The sequence below is a fragment of the Chlorocebus sabaeus genome, chromosome 13 (genome assembly GCF_047675955.1).
Source record: "Chlorocebus sabaeus isolate Y175 chromosome 13, mChlSab1.0.hap1, whole genome shotgun sequence".
Classification (NCBI taxonomy): Eukaryota; Metazoa; Chordata; class Mammalia; order Primates; family Cercopithecidae; genus Chlorocebus; species Chlorocebus sabaeus.
In genome coordinates this window covers 69115956-69136225 of record NC_132916.1, presented here as the reverse complement: position 1 = coordinate 69136225, position 20270 = coordinate 69115956, and the positions used below count along the sequence as shown (strand labels likewise).

Sequence of the window (20270 nt, the reverse complement as noted above, 5' to 3'; positions counted from 1 at the left end):
CATTGCTAAACGTTGGCACTACTGACATTTGGGACCAGATGATTATTTTGGTGGGAGGCTGTCCTGTGCATGGTGGGATGTTTAGCTGCATCCCTGGCCTCTACCTACTGGAAGCCTTTTCCCAGAGTTCCAACAGCAGAAATGTCTCCAGAAATTTACAAGTATCCTCTGGAGGGTAAAATCACCCCAGTTGAGAATCACTGATAATCCAATGCTGGGACCATAACCAAAAACTTTAGAATTATAGAAAAGGTCAATGCTCATTTTGAAAGCTGGAAACAATTACAACTGATAATACACGATGAGAAGTGAGACCATCACAAAGCATAATGGGCCAGGCGCGGTGGCTCATGTCTGTAATCCCAGCATTTTGGGAGGCTGAGGAGGGCAGATCGCCTGAGGTCAGGAGTTTGAGACCAGCCTTGCCAACATGGTGAAACCCCGTCTCTACTAAAAATAAAACTTTAGCCAGGCATAGTGGCATGTGCCTGTAGTCTCAGTTACTCGGGAGGCTGAGGCAGGAGAATTGCTTGAACCCGGGAGGCTGAGGTTGTAGTGAGCCAAGATCGCACCATGGCACTCCAGCGTGGGGCAACAGAGTAAAATTCCATCTTAAAAAAAGATACATACATACATACATACATGAATAAGTAAATGAGTCAAAAATACTAAGCCACACAAAACACATTTCTCTCCCTAATTACTGGTTTATTCGAATGAGATCTCCATCAAGAACTGCAGGTTACACCTAGAGAAAAACTACCTCCTGTCACTACAATCACACACAGCTACCCACACATACACACAACCCCTCCATCTGTGTCTTCTGCTGATCATTCACTGGAACTACCCATTAGTTCCTAAGTCAAAGAACGCTCCTCCAAATTCAGTGGTGACCACTCAGGGAATCTGGCTGGATCCCTTCCACACTAATCTGTGAGGTCTTCCAGCTCCTCTTCTACCACGTGTTCTCTGACTTTGATTTTCAAAACATACATTTTCATTAATTTTGTCTTCACTTTCAATCTTTGCACTTTTTTGGGGGCAACATTCCTTCTGCAAATTTGCTTAGCATCTAAATCCAAATCTATATATATTTACATGTAGATCCAAATATATGTAGATATATATGTTGTATATTTGGATCTACATCTAAATATATATAGATTTGGATCTAGATTCTCTCTATATATAGACGTATATACATATACACACACATACATATACGTCTATATAGACATATACATACATACATATACGTATACATACATACATATATGTCTATATACAGAAAGAGAGATATAGCTCTATATTTGGATTTATAGAGAGAGAGATATAGCTACACATATTTGGATTTAGCTTCCAAGGGAATCTCTCTCTCTCAGTATATAGATATATAGAGATATAACTAAATCTAAATCTCCTATTGCTAATTTCATTTCATTCATTGAAAAATATTGATTGGATGCCTTCTCTGTGCCAGGTATTGCTCTCATTAAGAGTACATCTTGGTATACATCAGTGAATAAGAAATTTCAAAAAGACAAAGATCCCTGACTGATGGGGGAAAAAAAAAAAAAAGACCAAGGTAAGGAGTCACTGGGAGGATAGGAAGCCTTGCAGGGAGAGAGTGTGATTGGTTCATTCTCCACCCAGAACTTTCCTATTAAAATACCAGGTGAACTGGAAACTCTGCTTCTCCATTTTTCTTATGGGCAGAATGTTAAAATCCAACCTGTCCTATCTGACACTGACTTCTATTGACATTGACTCTCTCCTTATATGTCCTCACATTTATCCCTTCCTCTTAAACTTTATCACTGCTGCTTCTGTCAATATTTTCAGGTGTAGTGAAGGATCCTGCTATTGCATTTTCATGTCCCTGGAACTATCTGCCTTCCCACTCTCTCTGACTTTTGACTTCAAATGTCAAAAACCTGCAAAAAGTAGTTTCAAGCACTCAGCAATTTACTACTACTTGGGCTATTTCTACCACCCCAACCAAGTTACAACTATAATCTAATCAACAGTCTGTATTTCACACAGACCCTCCATGCCTGAAACATTATTCTGACCATTTTTAAGCTATTTTCTCTTATCTTCAAGGTCCAGTTTACTCTACTTTTGACTTTGCTTCCAGGCAAAAGGAAATAAATGTGCTCTCCAGCACATTAAAAGTACATCTTTGATTAAGTCCCAACTTAAATACATAATAAATGTGGGTCTAGAAAGAATGTAAAATATTCAAATAATAAATATGTGAATCTTACAAGATAATTACTATTTACTCTGTAATAAACTTAAACTCCCAGTGGCCTCTGGATTTACCTCAAAAGCTCTGAGTTTGAGAATAATTTCTTCAAGCAAATGCAGATCTTTGGAAACCAAGACCTTTAGCGTGTTCCACTTTCCTTGCACATCATCAAATTCTTGTTTATATAATTTTTCTACATCAGGATGAACATTTTTCTCCAGAGCCTTTGTTTCTTCTGCAAGTTTATGTAATGTAGGTTTCTGATTCTCAAGGATTTCATCAAGGGCCTGGAAAATGTTTTAAAATATTAAAAATATGCACAACAATGTGTCTGCACAGATAATAGTAAAATGGGCTATATAAAGTCAAAAGTCACTTTAAAATGCATTAGAAAGAATTTTTATCTAAAAAGAACAGTGGGTGGGAGTGTAAATTAGTTCAACCATTGTGGAAGACAGTGTGGTGATTCCTCAAAGACCTAGAACCCAAACCAGAAATACCATATGACCCAGCAATCTTACTGGGTATATATCCAAAGGAATACAAATCATTCTTTTATAAAGATACATGCACACTATGTTCATTGCAGCACAATTCACAATAGCAAAGACAAGGAATCAACCCAAATGCCCATCAATGATAGACTAGTTAAAGAAAATATGGTACATATATACCATGGAATACTATGTAGCCATAAAAAAGAAAAAGATCATGTCTTTTGCAGGGATATGGATAGAGCTGGAAGCCATTATCCTCAGCAAACTAATGCAGAAACAAGCAAACAAAAAAAAAAACAAATACTGCATATTCTCACTTATAAGTGGGAGCTGAATGATGAGTGCACATGGACACATGGTGGGGAACAATACACACTGGGGTCTGTTGGAGGGTGGGGTATGGTAGGAGGGAAAGCATCAGGAAGAAGAGCTAATAGATCCTGGGCGTGATACGGAGTGCAGCAAACTACCGTGACAACACATTTACCCATGTAACAAATCTTCACATCCTGCACAAGTACCCTTGAACTTAAAATAAAAGTTGGAAATCAAAAAACAAAACAAAACATGAACAACTCATAAAAAAAATAGGCATAATCATAAAAATTAAAGCTTTTTCTTCATGAGTTGTGTGTGAGCAATATAATGTATTCTCAACACTAAACACCAAGGGAATGGCACAGCAAGTGTGGGCCAAGTGTGCAGTGCTCAATGGCTGCTCTCCTTTTCATCTGATAAAATAGTGCAGAGCCATAAAGCTGCTCAACTAAATGACCAGGGGAATATTCCTATTCGATGCAGAAAAAAGTATACATCAACACATTGACTGATAGTCCTCATTTCATTAAAGATAGCTTAGTAGATTATGAACAGGTTGAGAACTTTAAGCTAATCACAGCAGAAGGAGAATATATGCTTTTCTTCTATGAAAAAATATTTAACAACTGTATTTTCTTTTATGTGAGGTCAAACTAACCCTCAAATCATACATAAATTTTTGGACCAATGATGAACAAAACTGACCAATTGTTTTTAATCTCTGAAAAAACATTTCAAAATATGTAAGAGGAGATATTAGAAGAAGCACTAGAGTTCTAACATGGAAAATATATGTTACCTTTTTTTCTTGCAGGGCCTTCTCCACCTTGGCAGGATCATTAAGGACACTCAGAGATGCCTGGGCCTTATTTTCTGAATCATTTAGCACAACTTTCAGTGTTTTCAATGTTTCCAGATATGCATGTCCAGGTTGGCCCTTCAGTTCTGTTGATTTAAAAATATTTAATTTGAGAAAATCATGTTAGGAACCCAATATTATTACATAGACCATTATCCTAAATGAATTCCAATACATGGCAAAGGAGACCCCATGATTAAAATGTAAAAGGATCTCTGTTAATAACATTGATCATTCCATTGGCATTTCTGAGAGTCAGACAGTGACTTCATTCCTGCGGATGTTGACATTTGAAATATTAACTAACCCACTATAATTTTTCTTCATTTCTTTATGATGAAATGTCTCTCTGAAGATGGAACAACAATGTCCCTTTTGTCCCATATAATCTCCTCTTCCTTAACAGCTACACAAAGAATAAAAGAAAGCAAAGATCCCGTCAACCAGTCTTGCTGTTAACCTCCACCATGTAGACAAACCCATCTATGGAGTGGAGGAGATTATATGGAAATACTGCCACCATGCTGCCCAGGTACCCTGAGAAATAATGACTAAACAGCCAGCTGGAACAGTGCCTACCTGAGTCAGTAACGTAAAAATCTCGTAGAAGTAACACTTGTGTGGAAAGAAAGTGAGTTCTCTTGAAGCACAAAGAGGTGAAATCAACTAGCAGCAAAAGTTAAACTGCCTACTTGTCAAAAGTGAAAGCATAGTTTGTACCAATAAGTGGAGAAAGAGGTACCCTCAAAAGATTTACTTCACATAACTGAATTCAAGGAACAAAGACACACTGTCCTGACGCACTTTCAGAAGAAAGGCAACACAACACATTTGCCTAGCATGTACACATACAGGTACTTCCAGTCATCACACAATCTACAATTGCTGAAGTTAGGCTGGGTTACATGTGGAGCTTTTCAGGGTGCACTACCCAAAATAATAATGCACAATGCAACACAGTTCCTAACTCAAATGGCAGCTAGGAAGTAAACAGTGTAACGTAAGAGGAAAGAGCTTTCAAATCCTTTAATAGTGAACCTTCCAAAACCAAGTGTATTCCAAAAGTAAGAACTCTAAAATTTTTCTGAATTTGATAGTGGAATATGATTTCTTTTAAAAGAGACTATGGGACTGCTAAAACTTTAACTATTTTGAGGAAACAGAAGTAAGGAATCATTCATTTTAATCCTCCTAGCAATGATATTAAGTGGCCTCCTCAGCCAAAGGAAGAAATTGCACCTGTTTCTTTAAAAAAAAAAAAAAATCTATTTACAAATCATTACATCCAGGTCAGGTACAATGGCTGACTGACACGTGCTATCCCTGTTATTTTGGGAGGCTAACACCTGTTAATTTGGCTAACACCTGTTATTTTGGGAGGCTGAGGTGGGAAGATCACTTGAGCCCAGGAGTTCTAGACCAGCATGAGCAACATAGCTAGACCCTGGCTCTACTAAAAATAAAAAACCAGCCAGGCATGGTGGTGCATGCCTGTAGTCCCAGCTACTCAGTAGGCTGAGGCAGAAGGACCACTGAAGCTCAGGAGGTCAAGACTGCAGCTATGATTGCACCACTGTACTCCAGCCTGGATGACGGAGTGTATCCTACTGACACAATTTTAGAGCACATGAAACTTGTCTATATATTTACAAAAAGGTATGAATCTGGAAAAGAATCTGAATATAGGAGACTTTAAGACTTTGAACAATACAGGCACAACGGAAAATGGAGAAGGTTGGTGCAAAGCAAGCAAGCGTACTCAAGTTCTAAATGTCGGGAGTCATGTTTAAATTAAGGCACACTGAGAAAGGAGATATTAAAATCGTTGGGTTTACCATTCTCTAGCTGTTGTTGACGATCCTTTAAAGCCTGTTGTACAGCTTGGTAGCGGCCCAGAAAGCTATCGAAGCCCCGCTGGACAAAATCTGGGGCAGAAGGCTGAGACTTCAGGGCCGAGCAGCTTGCACGCGCCATTTCAATTTTGGGGTGGAGGCCAAGCAGATTTGTCAATTCCCGCTAAGGAAGAGAAAATATGGTCACATAACTCACTGAAGATGAACATCCTCACAGGAAGTTAATCAGGGCAGCATTAACTTGAAGTTCATGATACAAGAAGCCCTCCTTAACTCTGGGACTGCACACAGAATTACTCCATGTTCCAGACAGTTGGCCCCTTACCTGACAGGAATCCTTCAAGCTTGGCAAGGACTGCCAGGAAGATTCAGAAACGGAAGTGTGTTTTACCCACTCCTCCTTTGTCTTGATGACCTTTTCAAGCTCATCGAGCTGCTTGAAATAAGCATTTATATCTTCCTGTAGCTGAATTTTTCTTTCCAGATCTTCCAAATGTTGAGATACATTCTTCCATTCTGATAAAACCTTCTCCAGAACATTTTTTATCTCTTCAGTAGGAAGGCCTTCTATGCAGTCATGAAAAACAAGCAAACAGTCTATATATTACAAAATGTGTCTTGAATTTATTCTAAACATTCTAACATTCAGAATAGTGAGGCAATATCACACATAATGATCACTTTCTTAAGTCCCTTTTAATACAACAACAAAAATGTATAATGATGGACTTAAAAATAATTACACTTATTTCAATTCCTTGACCAAAGAAGGAAGACATTTTAAAATAACGATTCAGGAGCAGTGCAGCTATTGCAAAGGGCACATCAGTAGAACTTCAGTCACTGCCTTTTCTAGGTAATATATGTTTCCATCCATGCCATGCTTCCACTCTGCTAGTTTATCACCTGAGCCACTGAAATAAGATCAACTACCTTGATCTGTCTAGGCCTCTGACTTCAGAAAGAAGACCCTTTGTCCTAAGAAAAAACAACAGCTGGCTAGAAAAACTAGGAGGCAGTTCAAGTCTTGGTGACCAAAGCATAGTGTCATATAAATTAAGAAATGAATGGCGAGAATGCCTTATGCTGGGAAGCAACCTGGTGAGTGCAGGAATATTAAGCCAGCAGCCAGGCTCTAGAAGCATCACAAGCCCATTGGAGACCTTGCACACAAATAAGCAAATACCAAAAGACTGAGGCAGCAATAAGATGATCTACTTTAGAAACACATCAGGGAAAACAATGCCACCACTTTTATTACTGAAATCTTATCATTTTATTTGTCCGACATTTTTTAAAATTAGAGAATGTTCCTAAAAATAATAAAGTTATATATTATAATAGATTTTATCATAGTCCTTCCCTTAATCTAAAATACCTTCAAATCCTCTAAAATAACTATGAAAAAGTCTGGGAAACCTTCAAAGGAATCTTTCTATTAAGAGGAGAACATGCGTACTGAAAGGATGGCTTCACATTTTTACTGAGTAGGAAGGCAATAAACAATCCTGCTTTATAAACATATATAATCAAAACCCAGGATAATGAGAGCTTGAACTAAAAAAAAAAAAAGGCATAAAAACAAAAAGTCATGTATGATCCACAGACAATGAAACTTTGAAAATTTTATAATACACTGTGTCCACTAAAAATTATAAATGAGGGCATATCATGCTGTAATTTGAATGTGTCACCTATGTCAATTGCAGAAGCTCACTGTTCACCACCATCTCTCAGGTAAGAGAATATGAGACATAAACAAAGCATTCACACCACAAGCCATGCTGCATTATCCCTGTTAATGGGGAGAGTATACAAAATAAATCACCATTTTCCTAACAATCTGAACAATGGAGATATGGGCTGTGCCTTTACCCTGTCATTTCTATCCTAGTTAGGCAAAGGAATAGTAACACCAGGCACATCATCTTTAGGTTGGACAATTTATACTAATCCAGGAAGCAAATTAAGTAGGTAAAAAAAATTTCTGAGATGGAAAATTATCACTACTCATCTAGAAAACTGGAAAGCGGTGCTCACTTCAAGAACAAGGGCAGTTAAAACAACTTCAGGTATTTTTTCACTGACAATGTCTTATAAGCCATTCATTTTGCCTCTTTAAACTGATTTTAAACATCTGAATCTCCCCTTCTCTAATCCTGAGATATTGCTGGTTACAGTGATATCCAGTAATGATTCAAACACAATTTACATCTTATAAAAGGAAAACTGCCATTGTCTTTAAAAATAGTTGTTTTACTCCCAGCGATCCAGAGTTTAAAATTTTCTATTTCTATAAAACACAGAGTTCTTAGACAATGACTAGTCAAAAGGCAAAATCAACAGCATATCACTTTATTAATTATCTAAAAGAGAGAAAATAGAACACATTCCTGCCACTTAGTCTCACTTGACTTTACACTTCTCAGTCTATCACTATTGGAATCAAGGGAAATGTTTACAAAACATAGAACCTTCACCAAACTTCATGGGCTTATATGCTTAGGCAACCACAATGGGTATCAACTCATAAAGCCATGTTATCTAGATGTCCAACTACTGTATTTTATTAGATGAGACTCTCTAGGAACAAGATAAGCTAAACAAAGAAAACCAAGTATATCAGCTGTGAAAGTCAAATGAAACACATTATTTTATTTTAATTATTTTTATTTATTTATTTATTGTTATTTACTTATTTATTTATTTTTGAGACAGAGTCTTGCTCTGTCACCGGAATGGAGTGTAGTGGTGCGATCTCAGCTCACTGCAACCTCCAACTCCCTGGTTCAAGCGATTCTCCTGCCTCAGCCTCCTGAGTAGCTGAGATCACAGGCACGCACCACCATGCCCAGCTAATTTTTGTATTTTTAGTAGGGACGGGGTTTCACCATGTTGGCCAGGATGGTGTTGATCTCCTGACCACATGATCCACCCACCTCAGCCTCCCAAAGTGCTGGGATTACAGGCATGAGCCACTGCGCCCAGCCTCACGCTATTTTATTTTCTAAAAACATTTTTATGCTCGATGACATATCTCAAAACTTACCTAAAATGCATTAGGCAGGAAAGACCTATCAGAATTGGCTATGGTGGGCTGTTTGATGGAACTGGTTTCAGAAAAACAGTGACATGATTATTCAAACATGGGTTCTACTGAAGAATTTGACATGCCTCCCCAACTGAACTGGAACATACAGAGTTTATTCAGTTCAGCTCCCCCATTTCTCAGCTTCCTACTGTTGTCCTAAAAACATTTTTTTAAACAGATGCATCTTTAAAACAAAAAAGAATTAGGGTCCTCTAAGGAATGTATTTCTAATTCCACCAATGCTTGAAAAACAATTGATAATACAAAATATAAAATGTTTCCTATGAAATTGTACAAGTATATATTAGGTGACAAAAGCCCCATGTCATCTATTCTCCAGTGTTGCCTTTGGCCTTTTGCAAGTAGCACTTTCATGTGAATTCAATGTCCAGAATGTGTCTGTTTAGGACCCGTTTATGGTAAAATTTTATGGACCAAAGCCTATAGTCAGCTAATAAACTAATAGTCAGCGGATAAACTAATAGCTAAGAGTCAGCTAATAAACTCCCTCACTTTCCAGACACCAAGGCAAGAAACGCAAGGGTTCCAAGACTTTCCCAAGGATAAGAAACTAGAAAAGGACAGGACAATCCAAGTTCGTCCATTCCCCCAATCACTGTTATTCTCACTGTAACATCACCTTGCACCAACTTCTCATCTACATCAAGTCTCCCCCATCTTCATAATTCTGCCACACTGCTGAAAACCTGACAGAAATGGGAGTAAATTCAGTGCACAGATTAAAGAAGTTATCCTATATTCACATCAGATAAAGTCAGAGTCACTTGCTGAGGTAGAAGTAAAAAAATCTATGCTTGTAAAGGAAATAAATTCAACATCCAATGCATTATCATTATTGAATGAACCAGCATCTCAAGGGAAGTTATCATCTGTTTGTGTCTCTGGATCTCTTTAAGTAAATACTGGAAAGAGAAACCTCCAAGTGGGATGCCCACAGGCAGGACAACTAAGACAGTTTGCTAGAATGGATTTTGAAAGAAAGTATTAAATACTAATCTATTTAATTTATTTAAGGAAGAAATTAACCTTTATTAATAATATATGGATTGACAATACATTTGCATAATTTCAAAATAAATGGACATACACTGTCCACATGGCTTACATTCCGTATTTTATGTGTATGTGTATGTATCTATATATGTTTGTGTTTGTATATATGTTTGTGGGTGTGTGTATATACACATCCAGTATACCTACTAAATAAATAAACATATTTGTTAAAGGCTGGAAGCAAAATAATCTAAGGTCAAAACAACAACAACAGTTGTTTTCTGGAGGGAGGAAGGTGACTAACCCGAAAGAGAACTTTCTGGAAAGGTCGACATTTTCTACATAGTGATGTGTGTGTGTAGGTTACACAGGTATATCTATTTATCAAAACAGCACAACTAAGTCATGTATTTCAATGTAAGTAAATTTATTTCCAAGAAAACTGTAAAAACAGTAATACTTGAGAGGCTGAGGAACGAGTAAAGGTATAGATAATTCAAGAACGGCAGAATTGTCAATTATTGAACTAGGTAACTGATACAAGGAAGTTCATTATAGTATTCTATTTGCTTTTATGTAGTTATATTTTCCATAACAAAAAGTCAAACAATAAAAAATTAAATGCTACTGCTTTGAAGACTCTTGTCAAACTAATATTCCTAATTCTATACAGATATCTGTACGAGTGTCAAGGAGAGATGCAGCAGCCTTCCAAAGTGCTAACTATTATTAGACCAAGGTACGTGGAATGCAAGAAATGTCTTTCAACATTACTCTAGAACAAAGAGAGATTCACATGCAAAACTGCACAGCAAGAATATTAATTTTTAGCTTATTCTAAGTCATTGGGAGCTACAGCCAAAAAAAAAAAAAAAAGCCTTGGACACAGTTAAAAATTTCATATACAAGTAACACCTTATCAAACTTAACTATAAAAATACTGTAGTAAATAAATATAGTAAATATAATGCATTAAACATTACCAAAAATCAAAAACTCCTGATGAATTTAATATAACTTCATTTCCCAAACGTTGCCAAATAAAGTTTGCTTTTGCTACACCCCTGCAAAACAAATTCCCAATATATAAACCCAAAGGATACAGTTTTAAAATCTACTATGCTAGTGGGTTTTAACTGTTCTGCTAAGGTATCAGGGTGTCCAGCCCCGATCCCAAACAAAATCAGAAAAACTTTGCTTTTATCTGTTTTTTTACAATCAGCTTCAGAATAAAATTTCATTTTTTAAAAGATTCTGCTGCCTAAAAACATTTTTGAAAACATTTATCTAGCCAAAAGAGGATTAGAATCTTAAAGCAAAATATTTAATAGGGCAAACTGTAATATTATTCGATGCCACCATCTGAAAAATATGGGGAAAAAAAAAATCAAGGATTTTACCTTTTCCCATTTGCTCCACAAGGATTTGTCCCGTTTGATTTAATTCATCTGCTCTGGGGATTCTTTCTCTCTGTTCTTTTTCTAATGCCTGTAAATGAAGTCCCAACATAAGAATATTGCAAACTTTCTTCTCAATATAATATTGCTGTTTTAAATGTTTAGGTTTAATGTCCCTCCTACATTCTTTTTAAATCTGAAAAGGTAAATTCAAACAGTAATCATAGCAACTAAAAGACATTGGTTTCTTTTATGAGAAAAAAATGTACATGATAATTATAAGCTCCTATCAGAAGGAAATAATTAAAATTATGTTTTAGATCCAGTGTATCTATTTACATACATACACTGAGTTCGCCATGCCATAAAAATAATGATTTGAGTCAAAAGAATTGAATGTGTTATGACAGAGGTTGCTGAACAAAAATTAACTAACAAGCAAAAGAATAGGCGGGCATGGTGGCTCACACTTGTAATCCCACACTTTGGAAGGCTGAGCGGGGTGGATCACTGGATGTCAGGAGTTTGAGACCAGCCTGGCCAACATGGTGAAACCCCATCTCTACTAAAAATACAAAAATTAGCAAAGCATGGTGGTGCTTGCCTATAATCCCAGCTGCTTGGGAGGCTTAGGCATGAGAATTGCTTGAACCCTGGAGGCAGAGGTTGCAGTGAGCCAAGATCGCACCACTGCACTCCAGCCTGGGCAGCAGAGCAAAACTCCCATCTCAAAAGAAAGAAAATAGGAAAAATGGATAGAAATATTTTGAGGCTCAGCATTGTTTGTTTGCATTATATTAAGTCTAGGGTTTAATGTAAACTTCAAAGACAATCATATTTCATACATAATTTTTAAATAATGAAAATAGAAAATATGCTTTAGAACCCAAACCAAAGCATTTTTTTTTTCCTTTGAGGCAGTTTCTCACTCTGTCACCCAGGCTGGAGTGCAGTGGCACAATCGTGGATCACTGCAGCCTCAACCTCCTGGACTCAAGGGATCCTCCCACCTCAGCCTCCAGAGTAGTTGGAGTTATAAGTGCAAGCTCATGCCCCGCTAATGTTTTTTTTTTTTTTTTTTTTTGTAGAGATGGTGGTCTCCCTATGTTGCCCAGACTGGTCTCAAACTCCTGGGCTCAAGCAATCCTCCCTCCTTGTGCTGGAATTATAAGCGTGAGCTATGGCAAGCCCAGCCCACATTCTGTTCTTTATGTTTGAGAAATGCTTCTTAATTTCATTTTTTTATCTTTATAGTTTGATATTCCCAAGACAAAATTCTTTCCAGAACTAGTAAGAATGAAGCAAGTAAAATCATGTATACATGCACAAACACAAGTATATGTGCACACATCTCAGTATTTGAATTTTCTCCCATTCCTCCATCCTCAACTGATATTTATATATTAACTATTCAAATAGTATCCATCATAACAAAATCAAAACTTCTGAGCAACCCATATTACTTCAACCAGACAATCCAGAGAAGAATCCCAATTCTAAATTCTTTACATGTAAGTGCTATCAAATAAATTCAGTTATCCTACTTTGATTTTCACAAAGTTTATTGTGACTAGGTAGAACAACCTTCTTATAGTCAAAGATCAAGGAATATTAGCAAGAGATTCTAAGAAACACCATTTACTTTTGTCTAACTAAGGATCAATGTAAAAGTCACCATCAAACTTGAGAAAAAGGCAATTGTCTCCTTTTTACAAGTAGATATTTTGCTTCCTCTTAAGATGGCAGGAGACTAGACTATAGATTCTCCACCCAGGTAATTCATCTGTTGGAACAAGATACTCCTTCACTAAATAATAAAAATAAGAAGAAAAATAAGTCGATCTTTCCTCAGTTTGCAAGAAAAATAGGGGATTAGAATAATGCTGAAATTTTCTTTATTTTATATATTTTTTTCCAAATCTTTGGCATCTGTTACTACTCATCTGAAACAAAATAAATGAACTTCTAGATAAATATTAAATGAAACACAAAGGAACACCAATCACGCCTTACATACTTTATCCCCCCAAATATAGTAACAACTTCTGCCAGTAAAATTGTTCTGGGTCACAGGATAGACTTTAATTTATCAATACTTTGTGGAACTTGTTCCATGAAGATCTGTTACTACTAAATTTTCTGCCACCCGAATATCTTTTAGAATTGGGTGGTCAGTGATCATTAAAATCATCTATCCATCTTTCAGAACTGTGAGAAGCATATGAAATGATGTAACACAGGCCCCATTTCTGGCTTTCCCAACTCTCTGTGCAGAGAGGGCTCTGATAAAGTTGCTCCCTGCACAACCAACATCCCCATTCCCCCTGCCCACCCACAATCATCACACTCCGCTTCCATGAGCTACAAGAGCTTTATCAAGTGCTGAATAAAAAGGGTGCAATGGGAAATTATCTTCAATGTCTAAGGCCTCACAGGCAGACATATAAACAGGCAGACATATAAACAAACAACAGCATAAATGCAAGGGCTTTCATGGAGACATGGCCAAAGTCACATGAAGTCAAAAGATTAATCACTGAACTCTTTCTAGTGAGGTTAAGGGAAGCCTCCTGCAGTGGGGACATTTCAACCACACAGAAAGGTGCGTCATTCTGGACAAAGAAAACAGCTCCCTGTGCTTGGTGTGCCCTAAGCCTTCTTGCAAGTTCGAGCTCAGACCACCTCGCCCTCTGGACTTTGTGATTGCAGGGAGACACCCGCAATCCCAGCCTCATCTCAATTCCCATTTCACCCACCACTTTCCAACTTAAACCTTAGATATTTATGCACATCTTGTTTTTAAAATATCCTCCAAACTCTTTAAAAATGAAACTCCACTGTTGATACAAAAACCATTGCAGACTTACACCAGGTGCCCAAATAGTTACTGCAGTAATGTGTAGGAGACGTACGTATGAGCACCAAGGACAAAAAAGTTCTACAAGCTCCCATCACACTCTTCAGAAACACACATAAGCATGGAAAGCAGCAGGGCTAAGATCCCACACCTTTTAATTGTATTTATTTTTTACAACTCTAAAGAAAAGATATTGAAGACACTTTTTGATTTAAAATAGTCTGTTGTATTCTGAAGGCAAAACATCTTCAGCATAACGTTAATATAAAGTCATAAATTATTAGATACCAGATTAAGAGTGATCTAAACTAACTAAAAAGTAGTACTACTAACTGTATCACCATAAGAAGTGTTCCTCACTGTACATCTCCATGATTGATAAAGATGAAAACAAAACCCTCCTCCAAATAGGGATCTGATGACAGCTAGCATGAATGGATTCAAAATTCACTACAATGTACTAAAAGCTACCTTCTGCCTACATTTATTTTACAGGAGGCTTTTGAATTCCATAATGTCTTTATGCCAGCAGAAAATCCAGCATGATGAACTATTTTTGCAGTAGGATATATGTGGTTTATGTTTTTTACCTTCAACTTCTTTTTCATTTCAGAAGTGTCTTGCATCTTCATATACTCTTTTATCTCCGTGGTCTGAATGGCAGGTTTTGATTTCAAAATCCAGTTCAACAGCTCGGCACTTACAGCATCAAACCTGTTTGAAGATTCAGAGGTGACCATTTGTCATGTTTTCTTCTATTGTTTTACTTGACTCCAGAAAGAGCAACCCAAATGCTCATCAGGAATAATTTTTATCACTCCCCCAAATGCAGCAACCCATAAATAGGGTAACAATGCAAAATAAGATAATATATTTCCAAATAAAAGTATGAAAAAAGTAACAATATTATAGGGTTAATAAATAATTGAAGAAAATAATTAAATAATTTGCTGCTGCTGCTGCTGTTGTTTTTTCAAGATGGAGTCTCGCCCTTTCACCCAGGCTTGAGTACAATGGCTTCTCGGCTCACTGCAACCTCTGCCTCTCGGGTTCAAACGATTCTTCTGCCTCAGCCTCCCGAGTAGCTAGGATAACAGGTGCCCACCACCAAGCCCAGCTAATTTTTGTATTTTTAGTAGAGACAGAGTTTCACCATGTTGGCCAGGTTGACCTCATGATCCGCCTGCCTTGGCCTCCCAAAGTGCTGTGATTACAGTCATGACCCACCATGCCCGGCCTTAAATAACAATTTTTAAAACTTTATATATTAAAGATTTTATATATTTATAAAATTTATATATTTTAATATATTACCTTTACAAAGAATCACTTGTAGTTTTATAAATGCTTGTAGATAATAAAAACCAGATTTGGTTAGATCGTGAGCAAAGAACAAGTACAGACATTCCTAAGGTTAACATCTTCTTTTGTTCGATATGTAATGATTGAGCCTTACTAAATGTCAGGCATTGGGTTGGACTCTTGATATGAAAGTGAACCAGATAAAAATCTCGGCTCCCAAGGAGCTTCTAGTCTAGTAAGCAATGGAAAGTAACAGGCAATAACAAAAGAATTTGCTAGGTGCTAATTCCAGGAATTCACAGGAGTAGCTTCTAATCCAATCGGGGCACAGATGGCTTCCTAGAGGAGAACGACAGCATTATACTGAGGAATTTCCCTTGCCAAGGGAAAGCAAACAAAGGGAAGATCACATCTTGCAAACTGCAAGTATTAGTTAGGCGTGTCTGGAATAATGAGTACTGAACTCACAAGGGAGGGACAATTGACGATGTGGCCAAGAATCACATGGACCAGCTACAGGAAGGCCCTGCAGGATGTATTAAGGAGTTTGGACTTAACCCAAAGGCAGCTGAGAGCTTAGGAAGAGTTCTATGCATGGAACTGACATGATTCTATTTATCCTTTACTGTTCACCAAGGAGAAAGCATTAAAGAGAGACAAGAGCCGAGAACAGGCTGTGAAGCAACAGGAGTCACAATTAAGATAGTAACAGTGGGAAGGAAGACGAAAGGACAGGTTTGACAGGTGTTGAGAAGGTTGGTCAAAACCACAGCAAGGAGGAACAAGAAGAGCCACGATCACTGATGTGATCGAAGTGTTTTATGTCTATTATTAACTCAAGGAATCCTCACCAGCACCCTATGAAATATACACTATTATTATCCCCTTTAGAGATGAAGGCAGTGTACTCACAGAGGTTTTCAATAACTGTCCCATGTCACAAAGCTAACAAAGGGTGAGGCTGGGATTCAAACCGAGACTGTCTGTCTTCTTAACTAGTACCCTCCCCACAGAGCTTCTCGGTACGTTAAGCACAAGTCGTTACTGCTGATTCTTGTGAGAAACTTTGCTTAAAGTGTTTCCGGTGAATTATGAATATTTTATCTTTTCATCAAGGCAGATTTTCCCTGTAATATGTGAGGGATTTTGTGATGCTCTAGATAAATAATTGGGGTCAAGGTACTGCTCAAACAGGGATACGTTCCTCCTGTCATCTTAACAGCAGCTTTCTATTTAATCTTTCAGAGAAGAGACTGTCATCTAAAAATCACACCTTTACAATGACCTTGGAGACTCAGTCAGCAACTGCTTTGAATACAGGCAAGGGTGACGCAATGATCGCAGGTCACAGGAACAGGTATCTACATTCTAGGAAATGACTGTCCCACTGTACCCTGAGCTGGTAAAAACCACCACCACAGCAGCACCAAGCAAAGAGAAGTGGAAATGAGCCGCCATTTTTTAAGCATATATTTTAAACTAGGCACTGCATTAAGCAGTCATTTAAGGCCCTCGATTATTGGGGTAGTCCATTTTAAGGCAAACTAATAGTGATTTCCAGAGCAGAGAGAAGATATAAAAGGGTCTGGAAACCATTTTAATAGGAATGGTTAAGGATCTCCTGCACTTTATGACAATAAAAACTGGGATATAAAAGACTGAGGAGGTCACATATTGAAAAAGGCTATGTGGCTCTCCCTATCATTCCAAAAGAGCTAGCACATGTAGGTAGACTTAGAGGTGGCAGAATTTGAGCATGAAAATGACCTTTCTATAATAATGAGATTTAACTGTAATGAATGGATGTATTCAAGCCTCTATTCATCCAAGAATTCACTGAAGGAATGTCTGCATCAGTCAAGTGGTGGAGTCAATAACTGGCATCCTCGCAGCTGGTTGCCCACACGACAGACACCCTCTCTCCATAATTCTTCCTTGTAGTTGGAGTCCCCAAAACACAACTACAGAGACTCAAAAGGCCAGATAGTTTCAACTTCCCATGCACCAGGGGATCAGGGAGAGCAGGGCAGAAGTCTGCTAAGAAGACAAGGGTAAGGGTAAAAGCCTTAGAATGACAAGAGACTGCAGATGAAGGGTTGCTGAACCACACCCTTCCATTAAAACAGAACTTCCCTACCTCCAGAACTTTTGTAATATGGGATTACCAATGATCTCATTGTTTAAGACACTTTGGGCACGGTATTCTGTTTCTTGCAGCACAAAGTACCCTATACAATACAGTCATGTTTAAGATTTCACAGTTATGTACTCTAGTCTTCGACAACCTTCTGTGCTTCCAAATGCACAAAGTCAGTATTGGAGAGATACACTGCCAGATACACCTGGCAGATAATATCCACTGAGGAAATGTGAGATCTATGCTAATATTAACATTAGAAGCATCTTTTTCCTGTGCTGTCTTGGCTCCAAAAGTAAAGGTTCCACAACTGCTGCTTGCAACTCAGAAGTATGCTTGTCCTACAAGGAGATGCTATTAGGAGGCAGAAACATAGACTTATTATCAAAATAAAAACCATCTGGTAACACTGGAATGCTGCTTTCTTTACAAAAGCTAAGTTGCAGAAACGTATAATTTTTATTCAGGCCCAAAATAATTGCCCATTTACCCCAAGCATAGGATTCTACTGTAAGAGGGAGAGAATAACACTACTACTCAAAGACTGCTTTGAGGATTACCTGCTGTAGTTCATGTCAGGTACAGTACCTGCACACAGTAGAGTTGAATAGAATAGCTGACATCAGTAAAAGCTCGATATATGTCAGCTGTGATTATTCTTCTTCAAGAGATCCTGAGTTTTCTTTTGAATCAATAAGACTAAAAGAAATATTTTATGACAAAGATGGATGTTTAAGCCAAATACAAAGTATATGTTAATTAATCTGACAAAGAAATTAATAAAGGAAACAACAAAACATGAAAAAGAATAAGGGAGAAAGAGGAGAAAAAAGGACACTAGAAATGAATTATTTCCCTGAATTAAGGATTTTTTTAATGGTGAGAGGAGGAAAGAGATTCACCAAAAATAGAGATGTCTACCTAAAGCAAAACTGTCGAGTTGTGAGCAGTGAAAGAAAGAATAAAAAGACAGTCATGGACAATCATATCGTTCCAAGGAGAATGACGGGAAAGGAAGAAAGAAAGGTTTGATCACAGAGTTCTCCCAATTGAACATAGGATAAATAAAATTATCCAAGTAGATGCTTAGCTGGTGCCAAGTAGAATATTCAGAAGACAGGGGTGGTGGGTGGTTCAGTAGTTGACTTTTCATAATAATGATAATTATTATGTCTAGACTTGCCTATGATTAATGATTAGTACGAAATAGGCACCAAGTAGAAAATACAGTATGTACAATATTGAGTTTGAACAATTGCTCTATCTCTTCTCACTTTTTCTTAGCTTCAATATCCACATGGATCTGTCTCTTCTTTGGGGGAGGAGGAGGAGGCAGTTCCTGCTTAGATTTTTTTGTAGTTGCTTGTTCTCTTACACGAACAGTCTCCAAAAGGTCCTTCTGAGGAATCTGAGACATCCCCAGCTTTGCTACAGCCTGAGTCACCTGAAATAAAAGCCATCCAAAATTTCAATTTTTATAGCAACTTCATTGAGATATAATTCACATGCTATAAAATTTTCTTTGAAATATATAATTTAATGGTTATTAGTATATTTATACAGTTGTATAATCATCCTCACACTCTGTCTCCAGAACATTTTATCACTCCCAAAAAGAAATCCCATACCCATAAACCATCACTCTCCATTCCCCACTTCCACCAGTGGCAACCACGCATCTACTTTCTGTCTCTGTGGATTTTCCCCTTGTAGATATTTCCTGTGAATGAAATCATAGTGCATATAATCTTGTGATTGGCTTCTTCTACTTAGCATAGTGTTTTCAAGGTTCATCTATGTTGTAGCATGTGTAAATACTTCATTATTTTGTATTGTCAGATAATATTGTATTGTATGCATACACCCCATTTTGTTTATCCATTCATCTGTGTATGGATAATTGAGTTGTTCCACTTTTTGGCCATTATAAATAATGCTGCTAAGAACATCTGTCTACAAACCAATGCTTTATGTTTGACTAATTCATTAAAATATTTTTAAGATTAATAAGATTACTTAAGATTTAAGATGTTTAAATTATGTATTGGCTAAGTGTAATCAGTTACTATGAATTAAATTACAGGATATTAAGAGAATCTATTAAAACTTACTTTAGAAAACTGAAGGCAATTTTCACATGTCAATTTTTCATCAGGTATAAGGAACCAACTTTTTAGTTTGTCTACTACTCTTTTATTTCATACAAATTAAAACTAACCTGAACATTTAAATTTTAAATGTTTACTTCATGGTACAACATACCATCTAAATCAAAAAGTACCTGGTTGGAGGAATCTTCTAGTCTCTGAACCAAAGAATCCCATCTTTGAGTCAGTTCCTCTGAGTCACTATTGATCTTCTTAGATGCCTTGGAATTATCAAGTAATTGTCTCACATCCTGGCCAATCTCACTCAGCTGATCCAATGTTTGACGCTTCATTTCCATGTCTTCCTTCAAAATCTAGTATTTCAGATGTTTATTAGATGACTCTTTTTAACAGGACTTTATCTTCCCTTCCTCAGCCAAAAATTTTAAACATGTGTATTTTATAGTAAAATGTACGTGCTTTGCAGCTCACTATGCTAAAAGGTAAGACTTGTAGTTCCAGATTGTTACAGGGCAGCAGTCTAACGCTAGGTAATGAGCTGTAATCTGTATTCACTAAATTGTATTAACCATTAGCTAGAAAA

At 37.2% G+C, this 20270-nt stretch overlaps 1 protein-coding gene across 10 annotated transcripts in view; it reads right to left on the bottom strand.

Annotated features, from left to right (window-relative positions):
* The window catches only part of UTRN (utrophin), a 594041-nt gene that overhangs the window by 410112 nt on the left and 163659 nt on the right, over positions 1-20270 (bottom strand). For 9 of the 10 annotated variants that reach the window (XM_073022551.1, XM_073022550.1, XM_073022552.1 and 6 more), the window contains 8 exons: positions 19861-20040; positions 18854-19023; positions 14731-14854; positions 11287-11374; positions 6107-6348; positions 5764-5944; positions 3869-4014; positions 2329-2541 (listed from right to left, as the gene is read on the bottom strand). In XM_073022551.1, the coding sequence (XP_072878652.1) occupies positions 2329-2541; positions 3869-4014; positions 5764-5944; positions 6107-6348; positions 11287-11374; positions 14731-14854; positions 18854-19023; positions 19861-20040 (1344 nt within the window). The remainder of the gene's footprint in view (positions 1-2328; positions 2542-3868; positions 4015-5763; positions 5945-6106; positions 6349-11286; positions 11375-14730; positions 14855-18853; positions 19024-19860; positions 20041-20270) is intronic. The other variant, XM_073022547.1, reaches the window with a different exon arrangement.